General features: G+C 54.2%; 3 protein-coding genes across 3 annotated transcripts; 1 reads left to right on the top strand and 2 right to left on the bottom strand.

The window, feature by feature from the left end:
• Positions 1–22: 22 nt before the first annotated feature.
• B0H65DRAFT_448127 (putative 20S proteasome subunit C1) lies at positions 23–1,860 on the top strand. The gene is made up of 3 exons (XM_062825893.1): positions 23–345; positions 482–706; positions 911–1,860. Exons 1-3 carry the CDS (start codon positions 343–345, stop codon positions 1,574–1,576), a joined length of 894 nt encoding a protein of 297 aa, XP_062685747.1. The 5' UTR covers positions 23–342; the 3' UTR covers positions 1,577–1,860.
• Positions 1,849–10,263, bottom strand: B0H65DRAFT_448125 (armadillo-type protein). The gene is made up of 2 exons (XM_062825892.1): positions 8,624–10,263; positions 1,849–8,571 (listed from the first exon to the last, which is right to left on the bottom strand). The coding sequence occupies exons 1-2, from the start codon at positions 9,979–9,981 to the stop codon at positions 2,028–2,030; spliced, it is 7,902 nt and encodes a 2,633-aa protein (XP_062685746.1). The 5' UTR covers positions 9,982–10,263; the 3' UTR covers positions 1,849–2,027.
• Positions 10,264–10,281: 18 nt separating this feature from the next.
• On the bottom strand, positions 10,282–12,340 carry B0H65DRAFT_9717 (CwfJ C-terminus 1-domain-containing protein-like protein). The gene has a single exon (XM_062831626.1). It carries the CDS (start codon positions 12,232–12,234, stop codon positions 10,510–10,512), a length of 1,725 nt encoding a protein of 574 aa, XP_062685745.1. The 5' UTR covers positions 12,235–12,340; the 3' UTR covers positions 10,282–10,509.
• Between the last annotated feature and the right edge of the window lie 1,431 nt (positions 12,341–13,771).

Raw genomic sequence — 13,771 nt, 5'->3', positions numbered from 1 at the left:
CTGAAGCTCTGCAAACGCCACAGCACTTCAGCCTCAGGACGACCAAGCTTCTATCCCGCACGCGGCACGGCAGTGGAGCAGGAGGGAGGTGCTACGGGGCAATAGTGCAACGCAGCTCCCAGGCTGCCTGATGGAGCTCACCTTGAACTGAAGCAATAGCAGCGAGCAGCTACCAGCAACACCACCATCACCTCTCCAAACAAACCCATTCCGACGACCCATTTCCTGAGCAACCCACCTTCTAGCCCGAGCCAGTGCAGCGAGAACCTCTCCGTCCTCTTGAATCTGGAAACACAAACAAATACCGGCATCGCATATCGCCACCTTCACATTTAAGCCACAATGGTACGTCTTGTCAAACCCCGGCAGTCCCTCGTTAGCGGGCGTCCATCCCCAGATGACCAAAACGTAGCCGGGCGCAGAAAGTCATGGTTCTCGAACATGAAACGAAACTGACCGAGTCGCCTTCGACAACAAACAGACTTCCATAGGAACAGGCTACGATCTTGCCAACTCTATTTTCTCCCCCGATGGCCGCAACTTCCAAGTCGAATATGCCATGAAGGCAGTTGAGAATGGCAGCACCTCGATCGGCATCCGCTGCAAGGACGGCATCGTGTTGGCGGCGGAGAAGGTTATCACATCCAAGCTGCTCAAGCAGGGCGCCAACAAGCGCATTGCGACAGTCGACAGGCATTTGGGCATTGTACGTTTACTTCGATTTCTATCTCTGTTGTTTGGGCAGGATTCATTATCAGCGAGCTTCGACCGTCTGCGGGGCAGCAACAGCCAGCTTCACCACCCTCCCCGCCATCGCAACGAACAAACCACACCCCGACCTTCTCGCCCCTCATAATATTTGACCCGGTTCGACGAATACTAATACTAACTACGAATTTGTCATCAATAGGTATACTCCGGCATGATCCCCGATGGTAGACACTTCGTGGACCGTGCCCGCGACGAGGCGCGCGGCTGGCGCGACAACTACAAGACGCCCATCTCGACAAAAGACCTAGCCGGCCGCATGGGCGGCTACATGCAAGCCTACACGCTCTACCAATCCGTGCGACCCTTCGGCATCACGGCCATCATCGGCGGCTACGACAGCGAACTCGAGACGCCCGTGGACGGCGAGGTCGGCAGCGGCCCCAGCGTCGGCGCCGGCGGCAAGGTGGAGGGCAAGAAGCACGGCGGTCCGTTCCTCTACATGGTGGAGCCCTCGGGCCTCTACTGGGGATACTACGGCGCCGCGACGGGCAAGGGCAGACAGGCGGCCAAGGCGGAGCTCGAGAAGCTGGACCTCAGCAGCGACGGCGAGTCGAGCCTGACGCTGGAGCAGGCGGTCAAGGAGGCGGCGCGCATCATCTACGTTGCCCACGACGACAACAAGGACAAGGAGTTCGAGCTGGAGATGACCTGGATCAGCGGGGCGGACGGCCCCACGAAGGGCCGCCACCAGGAGGTGCCCGAGGCTCTGCGGAAGGAAGCGGAGAAGTACGCGGAGCGCATGACTGCGAAGGATGTCGAGGAGGAAGAGGAAACGAAAGAGGGCGGGGACAAGATGGAGGAGTAAAGGGTCTAACCTCTGGGATATTTGTGGATGGACGAGGCAGGGAGTGATGATGCTTAGCATGTAATTCTAAACCATGAGGCACGACTGCGATTTGATTTCTTGACGAGTGATAGAACTCCCTAATTGCCATCTGGGATTCGGTCTAAGTCATGGCCTGTGATGGACTACAGTGTATCCCAGGCAGTGACCCATCATATCTTACAGGTGTGTATATCACGTAGTGAAGCATGTAGTCTTATGTTGTGAGACAGATTCAAATGAGGAAAAAAATGTTTATAACCAACCAGAAAATGCTTCAAAACTCCCATTAAATGATATTTCTACTTTTTTCCCAACCCTAACCCAACAACAAAAAAACAACGTACATCAACCACCGGGTATTCCATTCCATTCCATTCCTTTCCTCCCCCTCCTTTTCCTCCTACACCACCTCCATCATCACCACCTCCCTCTAACTAGCATGATAAGCCTGCCTAGCATCCCTCGCCTCCCGCCCCTTCTCCTTCCTCTTCTCCTTCTTCTTCTCAAACTTCTTCCTCTTCTCCCGTCCATACTTTTCCGGTGCCGTAATCGCCTCAATCTTCCTCTTACTCGACCGAGCGTTTCTCCTCTCGCGAATATCCTGACCAACGGCCAACAGCGCCCTAGTATACTCTGAGCTTCCCAGCTTTCGTTGCAGCACATCCAGGACCGACAAGGCCTTCGTCTTGAGCAGCTCGTAGCGGGTCTTGAACACCTCGTTCAAGGAGAAGGGGCCAGGGATGGACGGGTCCGTCAGGTTGCGTAGGGGGCGGATGATGGTTTTGATGGAACCGAGCAAAGTGGACGGGTCGGATTTCTCGCAGAAGGATTCGAGCAGGTCCATGGCGGAGAGCTTGGCGACGAGCATCTCGGGCCGGGCGGCGCGTTCTTTTCGGATGATGGAGGCGAGCTTGTAGAAGAGGTAGCCCATGTCTACGGGCTTTTTGTGCTTCTTACGGACGCCGGCCTCCTCGTCTTCCTCCTCATCCTCCAACTCCTCCTCCTTCTCATCGGCACCCTTCTTGTCGTCGGTGTTCTTGGCGTCTAGGTAGCTGCCTAGGAAGAGCAGGATCTGGACGACCTCGTGAGCCAGCGGCTCGTCAACCTCGGGCACGTTGAAGGTGTTGAGTGCCAGGCGGACAAGGTCGCTGATTTCTTTCTTGCTCAACTCGCGCCCGTGGGAACCGTGTAGAGGTGCTTGTTGAGGAGCTTGTTGCTGGCCACCGGCGGCGTTCTGGGCAAAGTCCGCGAGGTACATGCTGAGAAGCCTGGTCGCGGTGAGCTTCACGGTGGGGTTCTCGTGAGCAAGAGTGTCGCGGACCTCGGTCCACAAGACGTCAGAGGCAGGCGACAAGACCTTCTGGGGATGCTTGGCGACAAGAGTCTGGACCGTGTTAAGACTGGTGTCGACAAGCTCCCAGTTGGACTGAACGGTCTCATCATCACCGAGAACCTTGGTGATCCTGTCAACGACAAGGTTGACGTCCTTCTTGTCCTTGGAGGTGGGTTCGCGACCCTCAAAGTAGAGTCCGAATGCCTGAATCGCGAGCTTGAGCACCGCCATGTTCTCGCCTTGCTCGGCCCAGTTGCGCATCAGAGTCATGAACTTGGTAAGACGCTCCTTATCTGCCACGCGGAAGGTCTCCTTGATCAGCTCTGCGGCAGCGAGTCTGCATTTCTCGCTGTCATCATTGGCCAGGACGAACACAAGGGGGATGAAGCATGTCGCCGCCACCTCCTGGACGAAGTCGTCAGACGTCTTCTTGAGCAAGAGATTGATGACCTCCATGACTGACAAGCGACCACCCTCACGCTCGTACTTGAGGTTGGCCACGATGAACTTGAGCTGCTTCTCCCACCTGTTCCTCTTCTGGGGATATTCGCGGAGGAACTGGAAGAAAGCACCGCGAGCCAGATCCCGGGTGTCCTTGTCGTCGTTGGTGATCATGACAGTACCGACGTGGTCGAGAGTGTCATAGACCGAGGCCGTCTCCATCTTACGTTCAAGCACCGAGCGGAGGAAGTTGAAGGTGACATGGCGATACAGAGGCTCAGTCAAGTCATCCTTCAACTTGCTAAGCAGCATGTCGAGGGCGGGCTCCTTGATGGGAATCTCACGCCTGTCTCTGAGGACAACAGAGATGAGCTTCAACGCCGCCTGCGCAAGCTCAGACGCGGTTGAGGCAGACAAGGTCATGGACCTGATAGCTTCCTTGGTAGCCACCTTGTAGAGGGCAGTGGAATCACCATTCTTGAAGGGAACCTTAACGATGACGGTGAGCAGCTTGAAGGCCGCAACCTTGACTTCTTCCTCAATCGACAAGACAGCATCACCGAGCAGAGACATGAATCCGGCAATGTTGTTGGCTGTGCGCAGGTTATCGTGCTTCTTGAGGACAGCACGAAGGATGTCGATGGCGAATTTGATGAGCTTGAACGTATACTTGGCGGTAATTCCTCCATCAGCCCTCTTGGCGGCCTTCTGGACGATGTATCTCTTCAGGCGGGGATCCATCTTGGGCCCATCCTCTGGCTTCTGAGCCTTGTACACCTCCTGCATGACCTCATAACAGAACACAAGGATCTCTTGGGAGGCAGCCGCCGGGTTCTCCAAGAGGCCCTTGGTGATGCGGGTAAGAAGCTCGTCGATCTTGCGAGCTGTCCTAAGATCAAGCTTCTCGAGCAGAAGCGCCTGCAAGGGCATGGTAAGGTCGCTGAGGCGTGTGATAGACGCCGTCTTGGCAATCAGCTCCATGGAGTCTTGACTCTTGCTGCTCTTCACCTCCTTCATTTTGCTGACATAATCCTCAGCATCCTTCTCTTGACCGGCAGCACCAAAGATATCATCCATGAGGACCGCCATGATGGTGGAGAGGCAGTAGTCGAGATCGCCTTGCTTGAAGGTGGGGATGACAGCCAACAACATGGAATGAAGGGTATAAGACAGAACGTGAAGGTGGGGACCACTGCGAAGAGCGCCGCGCAGTTCCTTGAGGATGAACTCAAACCTTTCGGGGCCCAGAATGACCGCGATCTTGGAAAGAGTATCGCGAGCCATCTCACGAGCATCCCACGCTTTGCTCCTGAGGATATGGCAGATGTCGGTGAGCACACCGGGCAGCTTCTCATTGAGCAGCGGCTCGGGAAGGAGGGTGGCAAGCTTAGCGATGATCACACCGACCGGAACTCTGGTGCTGACCGTGGCCTCATCCTTCTCGTGGAGGTGCTTGATAGGAGTAGGCAAGAAGTTGTTCACAATCTCAGCGCTAAGCTTCTCCTGATCAGGGATGGTCTTAGCAAGTCTGCAAAGCTTGGGAGGCTCAACACCATCGACATCCATGGCGTCGGCACTAGGCCTCTGAGCAATAGCGGCGCGCAGCACATCAACCTCCTTCTCAAGCAGACGAATCAACCGCTTCTGCCATTCTGGCTTCGACTCAATGAAAGAGACGAAACGACGCATAATAGCGCGGTATTGCTGCCACTCCAACGAGGCAGTCAACCCAGCGATGGCAGCAATAGTCTGCGCGCTAAGGCCGTGATCATCACCTCCTTCCAGCTTACCGAAAATGAAGTGTTCAAGGAGCGGAATGAAGAACTGGCTGATGTGCTTAGACCGGAACTCGCTCTTCTCATTGGCCGCTTCCAAGATACGCAGAGCCTGCAGCTGTCTGGCGATAGCAGGACTCATGATATGGAAGAAGAACGCCTTGTCGGATTCATCAGAGGCAGGGACCAACAAGGTCAAGTCAGAAACCTGATCCCAGGAGGGGAGGTGAGCGACCAAGTATCCAAACACACGCACGACCTCACGGCGGACAGTCTCCGAGGCCTCTCTGGACCCAGCATAGATGACAGGCAGGATGATATCGGACATAATGCCAGTATACGCATCTTGTTGAGGGCCAGCCCAGGCTGCCTCAGCCGCCCTGATGAACTTGCACAGTCCGTCAGCAGCGTTGGTTGACAGCACACCGAACTCCTCGTCCTGGTTGATATAGAACAAAAGGTTGTGCAGCAACGGCATCCACTCGTCGATTGTGAAGGGGGTCTCGCGGTCGCCAGAGATGCGGTTGAAGGCAGTGAGTCGGGTGTTGTAGTCCGGCTCGTCCAGCCTCTTCACCTTGTACGAGTTTAAGTCACGGCAGATATCTGCCACCTCCTGAGCCCACGGCTCCGTGGAGGCAAACACAAGCAAGACGTCGGCAAGCGTCTGTCTGTTCTCCTTATCTTTGAAGTATCCAAAGAGCGAAGCGACGGTGCTGTAGACTCTCTTCTTCAGCTCCCCATTTGTCTGAACGTCTTCCAGGACGAGGAACTGTTTGAGGATCAGCAGGATGGATCCCTTGATCTTGGGGCTGACGCGACGTGCTGGCTGGTTGAGCAAGTAGGTAGCAATATCCACCATATCCTGAACACTGGCAGAGGAGGCCTCAACAATTGGCGCAAGGAGAACAACAGTATCGACGGCAGTGCCGAGAAGGTCCTTTCCGATGTCAGTCTGATCACGGAGGAGACCGCCAATCTCCTTGAGCATAAGGTTGACATTCGGCACCAAAAGCTCATCCTTAATGAGCTCATTGTACTCGGATTCAGCCGCAGGAGCTTGGGCGAGACCGATAAGGCTCTTAAGGATCTCGAGCGCGTGGACCTTGACCTCGTCCTTGCCCTTTTCAACACCAAGACTTTCGATAACCTTCGGAAGAATGCGCTTGTCGATATTGAGGAACAACGCTGCCTTGGGCAGAACGGCCCAGGTCGACAGAAGCCTCCATACACCGGAAACGCCTTGAGTAGTCTCGGCCGGGAGCTTCTCAATGCGAGGGCTGACGATCTCCTTCACCATCACATTTTCATACGGCTTCCAGTCAAAGGTCTGCGCATTCTGGAACAGCTTGCAGAGACACTTGAGACCAGTGGTCCTCACCGACTTGTACAGAGAAGCATTCTGCACCGGCTCCGCCTCCTCCGGATCCTCAGAGGCAGCTCCCAGATTCCTGCACGCTGTGATCAAACAGAACAGGACAGCATTGACAAGCGCGTCCATGTACGGAACAACAGCGGTTCCGAGCTCGTTGATGATGGCCTCAACCATGTTCAGCAGACCGACCTGCTTGCGAACTGGAATGAGCTCCTCAGCAAAGGTGCTCTCCTTGACGACGTCACCGTCCAGGATACGGACACTGCGAAGCTCGCCAAGGGCGATGTCCAAGAACTTGCCCATATCCGCCACATCCAGCTGTCTGATGACGGCCAAACGTGTGTTATGAAGACCGTGACGTCCGCTAGCCGCGCCCTTCTTGGAGATGGTACGACCATACAGCAAGCGAAGGAGAACTGGCATCAGTTCAGCGCGGTGCTCAGGGCGGATCTTGTTGTCACCCTGGAAAAGAACAGTGAGTTCGTTCTTGAAGCGGGCTTCGTCCAGGAGATACTCAAGGTGTTCCTGATACGGCTTGATGGCATCGCTTTTCCACGCCAGGATTGCCTTGAGCGCCATCTTCTGAAGCTCGACATCACCATTGGCTAGCAGCTTCAGGAGCGCAGTGTAAACCTTTTGGCTTTGCCAAAGCACCTTGGGGTTGCCGAAGTGGGAGAAGACACCCACAAGGGCCTTCCTGTCTTGGAGTGACCAGCTTCCGTCTTCCTCGGAAAAGGGCTGATCCTCATTCTCCTCAGCAGCCGGAGTCTCGCCTTCTTCCGTAGTGAAGGACAGAAGGTACGGGACGATCTTCCTCGAGCGCTTTTCAGCAGAGCCAGGAAGAGCAGTGAATACCTTGAGAGCTTTGCTGCGTGCGCGATCCGAGCGAAGTTCGACCGCCTTTTGTCCCTCTTCGAAAGTGCTCAGCATCTTTTGCGACAACTCGCTGACCACCTTGCCCGTGTTGACTGCAGCCTCCTGCAGTCTCATGAGGCCAGTACACTCGAAGTCCGTCATGGCTTTGCGGTGATCGTCGATAGGGGGCTCGAAGGGGCCTGTCCAGCGAGGGGACGGCACCTCAAGCCACTCAAAGGCCAGCTCGGCAACAATCTCCTCACCATGCTTAGTCTCCGAAATCTTCTTCATCGCTTCCACTGCGTCATCCCAGACGGGCGAGAGTTTTACCGTTGTAAGGCCGAAAAGGAAGGACGGGATAGCTTGGACCAGCCACAAGCTCTCCTCGATGTGATGATAGATTTGACTGAGTTTTCGTAGATGCACAGCGACAGCGCGGACGCTTTGCATTTGGTTCAAGGGAAGTTCTTCCACTTGGATCATTGTCGACAAAGCCGAGTTCGAATCAGGTGTCGTCTCCAGGACATCGAGAATCCGCAAAGAAACAAGGCGCAAATCGTGTGATGTAGAAGCGAGGTTCTTGATGAGAGACTTCACCAAAGGATCCTCCTCTTGAGGGCTGTTACCCCGACCGTTATTAGCTTCCGGCGAGCTTTGAGACTTGCGGTTTAGTTCTTGCTCGTAGTCCAACAAAGCCTCAAGGAACTTAGGCAGACGGCAGAATCTCGGCGCAGCGGCTCTGAGCAACGGAGCAAGGCTGAGATCGACAGACCCCGCGGCCGCGCACATTCTCAGGTAGGCACGGAACCCATCACTGACGATGAAGTTGGCCTCGTCAGTCGGGAGGGATGAAGACGGCCGGAGAGCAAGTTTGAGCTTCTTAAGCAAGACTTCTGCTATCCGAGCATTTGTGGAGGGATGTACGGAAGTAGACTCCAACACGCGCAGGAGACCAGAGTACATCGGCAGACACTTTTCCTTCCAAGTTTCGCGGTCCTTGCCAAAGCCGCCGCTCTCGGGAAAAGGGGTATCTTCGAGTCGGACAAACTTGCTCACAATCTGGTCCTGCCAAGATTGTGGCAGAGGGAAGCTCTCCTTCGCATGGGGGCTAGGAAGACCACCCGTCTCAATCATATGTGGTATTAGTACACAAAGCAAATCTTCGTTGGCGGCATCAGACCAATGTGCTACAATAAATCTGCAGAAAGTCAGAACCGATCATCACTAACAGAGGAAGAGAGGAAGCTTACTTTTGGAAATCTTTCTGAAATAGTCCCCTGAATCGATCGGGGTGCAAGTCTGACAAGTAAGAGCAGAAGGGGATATACCACCTCATGAGAGGCTCTTTGGTCATAGCGCCGTTGAAGGCCGACAACGAGGGAAGGAGAGCGTCGATAGGTGCCTGGGCCCAGATGATAGCCGCATTCATCATTATGCGTTGCCATAGCCGTGGCGAGGCCATGAACTCCGCATTGTCCTTAAAGGTCGAGAGAGACGTGAGAAGTTGACCCAACGTCTTGACTAGGAGCGCCCAATCGTTGATCCGTATTCCCTGGCGGACACCAGCAGCAACGCCGAGGAGCTGAACAAAGAGGATTGGTCGTTGTGTAGCCGCCGCATCTTCGAAAATCCTTGTTTCCACTGGTGCAAACGTCTCGGGTGTCGAGTGGTGGATAGTGGATGTAAGCACGCCGCAGCAGACGTCAGTCCAGATTGTTGGTTTTTCCGATGCCAGATCGAGCTCCTCCTCGGGCACAGCCTTTGCCAAAGCTGTGATAACGTCGGATCCTGTCGAGTGTAGCGAGTTTCCCGCGCCCTTGATGGCCTCCGCAAACATGACCATTATTCCCTGGCTATAAAGACCGAACTGCTTCGTCCCTTCCATACTGTAGAGGTCGTCCCGTACATGCTGCACAATCAAGGGTAGCGCCGTCTGCTTGTGACTTGGGGCGGCGGCCTTCTTGATCAGGAAGCTCATGGCCTCGGCGGCGAATCTGGCGATATGGCCGGGCTGTCTGGCCTTGCCCATCAGGGGAGCAACTGTGTCGTATGTCGGGCGCAGATCGGGGACTAAGAGTCTCGAAAGGTATTTGAAAAGGAAGGCCAGGGCGGCGAAGGTCCACTCGATAACCTCCACATCGTGCACCTTGCTGGCGAGGTTGACGATAAGGCGCAGGGCTCGTGGGTAGTGCTTCTCGAAGCGTACGCCCAAGTCGTGGGCGAAGGCGGTGATTAGGTCCAACAATGGCTCGAGGGTTTCCTTGTGGTGCTTCTCTGTGTGTTCGACCAGGAGGTCCATAATCCTGTCCTCATGGTAGAGGATCTGGGCGAGGGAGTCGGTCAGCGACGTGACCTGGTTCCGGAAGTTGACGTAGGCGCGTGAGATGTTGAGTTCGGACCATTTGTCGAGGCCATTGCGCAGGTAGGATGTGGTGGCATTGAGGTCTTCGGCTTCGAGATCGTGACGGCGGACTTTGCGCAGCGGGTCGAGCGAATGGAGTTTGGAGATCTTGGTGCTGAAAGACTCCCATCGGTGGTTCTTTTGATGGGGGGTCTTTTTCACCCCCCTCTGAGATTTGACGATACGTCCTGACGTGGTGGACGGCATCGTGGGCAACGGTCCTGTGTGTGTTGTCGGTGGTTGGGGGAGGCGGACCGTGGGTTCGAAGTTTGGATGCTTCGCACGCGGCGAGCAAAATGACAAAAGGCGAAACAGAACAGACGACGGATGACAGGCGTGACAGGCACAGCAACCCGCGAGACTCGAGAGCCTGGAAATTTTTTGGCCAGGGTGCTGCCGGGGTGGAACTACGATAAGCTGATAAGAGCGGGGCGCTGTGTCCTGTGGGGCGGCCGGGATTCTGGGCTCACAAATAAGCTACCGCTAAGTGCATATTCAACAATATGCCTCTAAGAGACAGCATCTTGAGTTTCCTTCTATTTAAGTGCATACTGTTCCCTATAGATGCTTCATTCAGCTATTGAACGAAGATGATCAGAGACCTCAATGCCCTGTGGATAGATATGTCCTTGAAACCCCAAGTCGAATCGCAGATGTGAACGATCATCGAAGAGATTAACAACCAAGAACAATCCCGACGAAGCCATTGCCATGTCTTTCATGAATGTGTCCCAATCAGAGCGTAAAGTCCCATTCCTTGAACGCCGCTCTAAACGCCGCAACATCCTGCGACTCGTCTTCCACTGACTGGCCAACATCCTGCCAAACAACCCTGTCTTCCTCACCAAGCAGTTTCGCCATCACCTTGCGGGGAAACTGGAGATCGAAGCGGACGTTCTCATCAATCTGCAGCAGCAGGGTCTTGGAAATGACCTGACCGCCCTCCGCGCCGCCCTTTTCCGCATCGCCCTCCTCCTCCGCCCAGATCCAAACACGGAGATAGTCACCGGGAACCTCATCAGCCGTCTCAAACTCCCTCGAAACAAACTTTCCGATATTAGTATCCTTAGCTAGGACCTGGAACCCGGCCTCCACAAGTCCCTTGCGCACCATCTCCGCAGGCACCGGCATGAACTGCCAGTGGACGTGAATGTTCCTCGCGCGGTTGATCTCCCAGGTAACGGCACCCAGCTTTCCCTTGGACTGCTTGGACACCATGCCCTGCAGCGACTCGCGGAAGCGCGTCATCTCCTTGAAAGTCTTCTTGACATCTTCGCCGCTCTCGGCGAGAGCCGCGACATTCAGGGAGGGGATGTGTGGGGTAGGCGTAATGATGAGATGACCTGGGAAGTCAAGACCCTGAGCCTTGAAGGTCTCAGCGGACGGTAGGGGCCCCTTGGCAGTAGCAAGATATGCCTCCTCGCCGATGCTGCAGATCATGTGCGTGGGCAGATTGGGGTTCGACAAGCAGAAGAAACACCTTTCCGGTCCGGGTGGAGGAGAGCGTTCGCGTCGCTGGTGCTTGCGACGCTTCTCGTGGTTTCCGTTTGCAAAGCGCGAAAAGCCGGCTTCGTCGGCTGTACGTTTCTGTGCAGCGGCAGCTGGCTTGTAAAAAGGCGTGAGGGTGCTTCCCACAGGAGGCGACAGAACCGCTTCTCGGTTGAGGGTGAACGCATACATCGACTTTGCCTTGGCCGTGTTGGCCCATGGAGCCAGTGAAATGAACCGTGTCACATCCAGTCCCTTATCCTTATCCTCCTCTCCTCTCGGCTCGGAGGGAAAGAATGGCTCTCGCTCAAAGGCGAAGTTGTCCGGTGACATGGTGAAATGGTAGCGAGGCTTGAGATGGGCGCAAAGGTCGGCGATTGCTTGGCTGGAAGGGATGGCATCCGTGGGGAGGTTTTGCTCTCGCGCTTTCGCGCTGTTTTTCCACACATCGGCCGGCCAAACGGTGGTGAGGAGAATGTCGGCGTTGTTGGCGCCGCGCAAAGACTTGATGTCGCCTTCGGTGTGGAAGGGCAGATGCTGTTCCTTGGACTGGCCCACGACGACGGCAGGATCGAGCAACCCACCCAGAGTAACAATCCGAACGCCTTCTGAGGTCTTGGTGACGCTGCGTTTGCCCAGGTAATGGAGATTTGGCGCGATCTCCTCATCCTTCTCGATTCGCTCAATGACTTGTGCGGGTAATGGGACTGTCCCGACAGTGAAGTAGGTTGGGCATGGGATCTGGATTTCGCCGGCTAGAAGGGCAGTGAGCTGTTCATCATCTTGGCTTTCATCAAACAAATTACCAGTGACAATGGCGAAGCTGAAAACGTTCTTGGCGTGTAATGTCGACAGTTTGCTGAACGCAGACTGGAGCTGACCGTTGATGCTGCCGAAGACGAAACTGATTTGGTCAGTATGGGTGATGTTGTTAAAGTGCAATTGGCTGCGTACTGACATTTTAGCGGCCATGTTGTGAGGTTGAGGACCGCTGATGATGAGAAGAACACCTCGACCGTCTGGGGAACGATACTTTTATACACAGTCCTGGCTAGAGAGAACTTGTCTTCATCCCAATGCAATAAAGAATCGTTGAGAGGCTTCAGTTTCAGATGAATGAAGAAGAAGATCGATTGTAGAGTCAAACGAAAAAATAATAATGAGGGTGTTGATGAAGGTACCAGATGAAGTTGAGGCGTGTAAGCTGTTGGGGCTGCGGTACGTATTTGAGAATGATGCAAGGTCCAGTTGAACAAGGGAACGGAGCCCGTCGATGTTTGCAGGAACGGGAACAGGTCTCTTATCGTGGGCATTATCTTAGTGCCCCGATTGAACGATGTTTTGACATCAAGGTCCTCAGACTTCCGCCCATGTGTCTTCCGGCCTTCGTAACGCCAGCAAGATATGCCAATTCTGGACGGAGCTTTATTTGTAATTACCATCTCACTCGCAAAGTGTTCTTTTAGCAGGTCTTCGAGTCCTGATTGCCAGCGTACACACAGGTACCTCCCCATCCGGCCTCGGGACAAGTGGAGCTCCACGAGTTGAAGTCCGCTCCGCACCGATGAATACCCACACTGTCGGGCCCGTCCCTCAACTCCACCCGTACCGATCTCTGGGAACTATACTTTCATCCCATGTAAGTCGCCTCTGTTCTTTTAGCATCACCACTCACTTTCTCAAAGGATGAAAAATCAGTCTGGTGAGGAACAAGGCGAAAGATCCTTCTACGAACGCAATCAAAAATAGCTGCTTGGGTGGTCACTTACAACCTATCTCATCGTGGCTTTGTTATTGTCAAAATTGCAACAGGAGACACTGGAGACTGTAGATGCTCCCGGTGAACAATTTCTCAACTCTCTGATTGAACTCTCTCTACCTCTCTACTACACTGACTTACATTACTTCACATCAAGTATAACCTCCTTGCAATACTCTGGGCTCCTCTGGGCCTTTGTCCCATGTGCACATGCCTCTTTGACTTCTCCATTCAGAGCCCCTTGTTGGGCAAGTCACACTACACCCTAGTTGATTACGTGACATCCTATGCTTGCGACCACCTGTGAGTCTCCATCAAGTTTCGAGTCTGGCCAAAGCACTGGTGCAGTCAACATCGAGGACGGACAATGTGCTGTTTTGCTTGATTTGCTTTCGCTATGGTATCATCCGTACAAGTTATGATATAGAAGGAAACTTGAAGAACGCTCAGTGTGAGATGCTACTCTAACTGATGCAGAGCAAGAAAAGTATCGATGATCGCCATCGAACGACAGATCTAGCTCTATCCGTTGCCACAGGCTGCAGTGCTGAAAGTCTTGGGTATAGGAAAAAAGTGGAAGGAAGAAACTTCCAAGAAAAAATGACAGCCGAAAGCAGATATATTCATAGGGGTATGTCGTTAGTGGTAAGGCCACTTTGCTGGCCATATGTTCAAGTACACCGTTTGTACACTTTGATCGCAACAGCCCATGATCAAGTATTACCCAGGCCCCAGGGTCCCGAGCGCGAG

This window comes from Neurospora tetraspora (genome assembly GCF_033439725.1).
Source record: "Neurospora tetraspora strain CBS 560.94 chromosome Unknown B0H65scaffold_1, whole genome shotgun sequence".
NCBI classification, from domain to species: domain Eukaryota; kingdom Fungi; phylum Ascomycota; class Sordariomycetes; order Sordariales; family Sordariaceae; genus Neurospora; species Neurospora tetraspora.
Note: the sequence above shows the minus strand (reverse complement) of the source record. Positions and strands in the feature narration are given on the sequence as shown.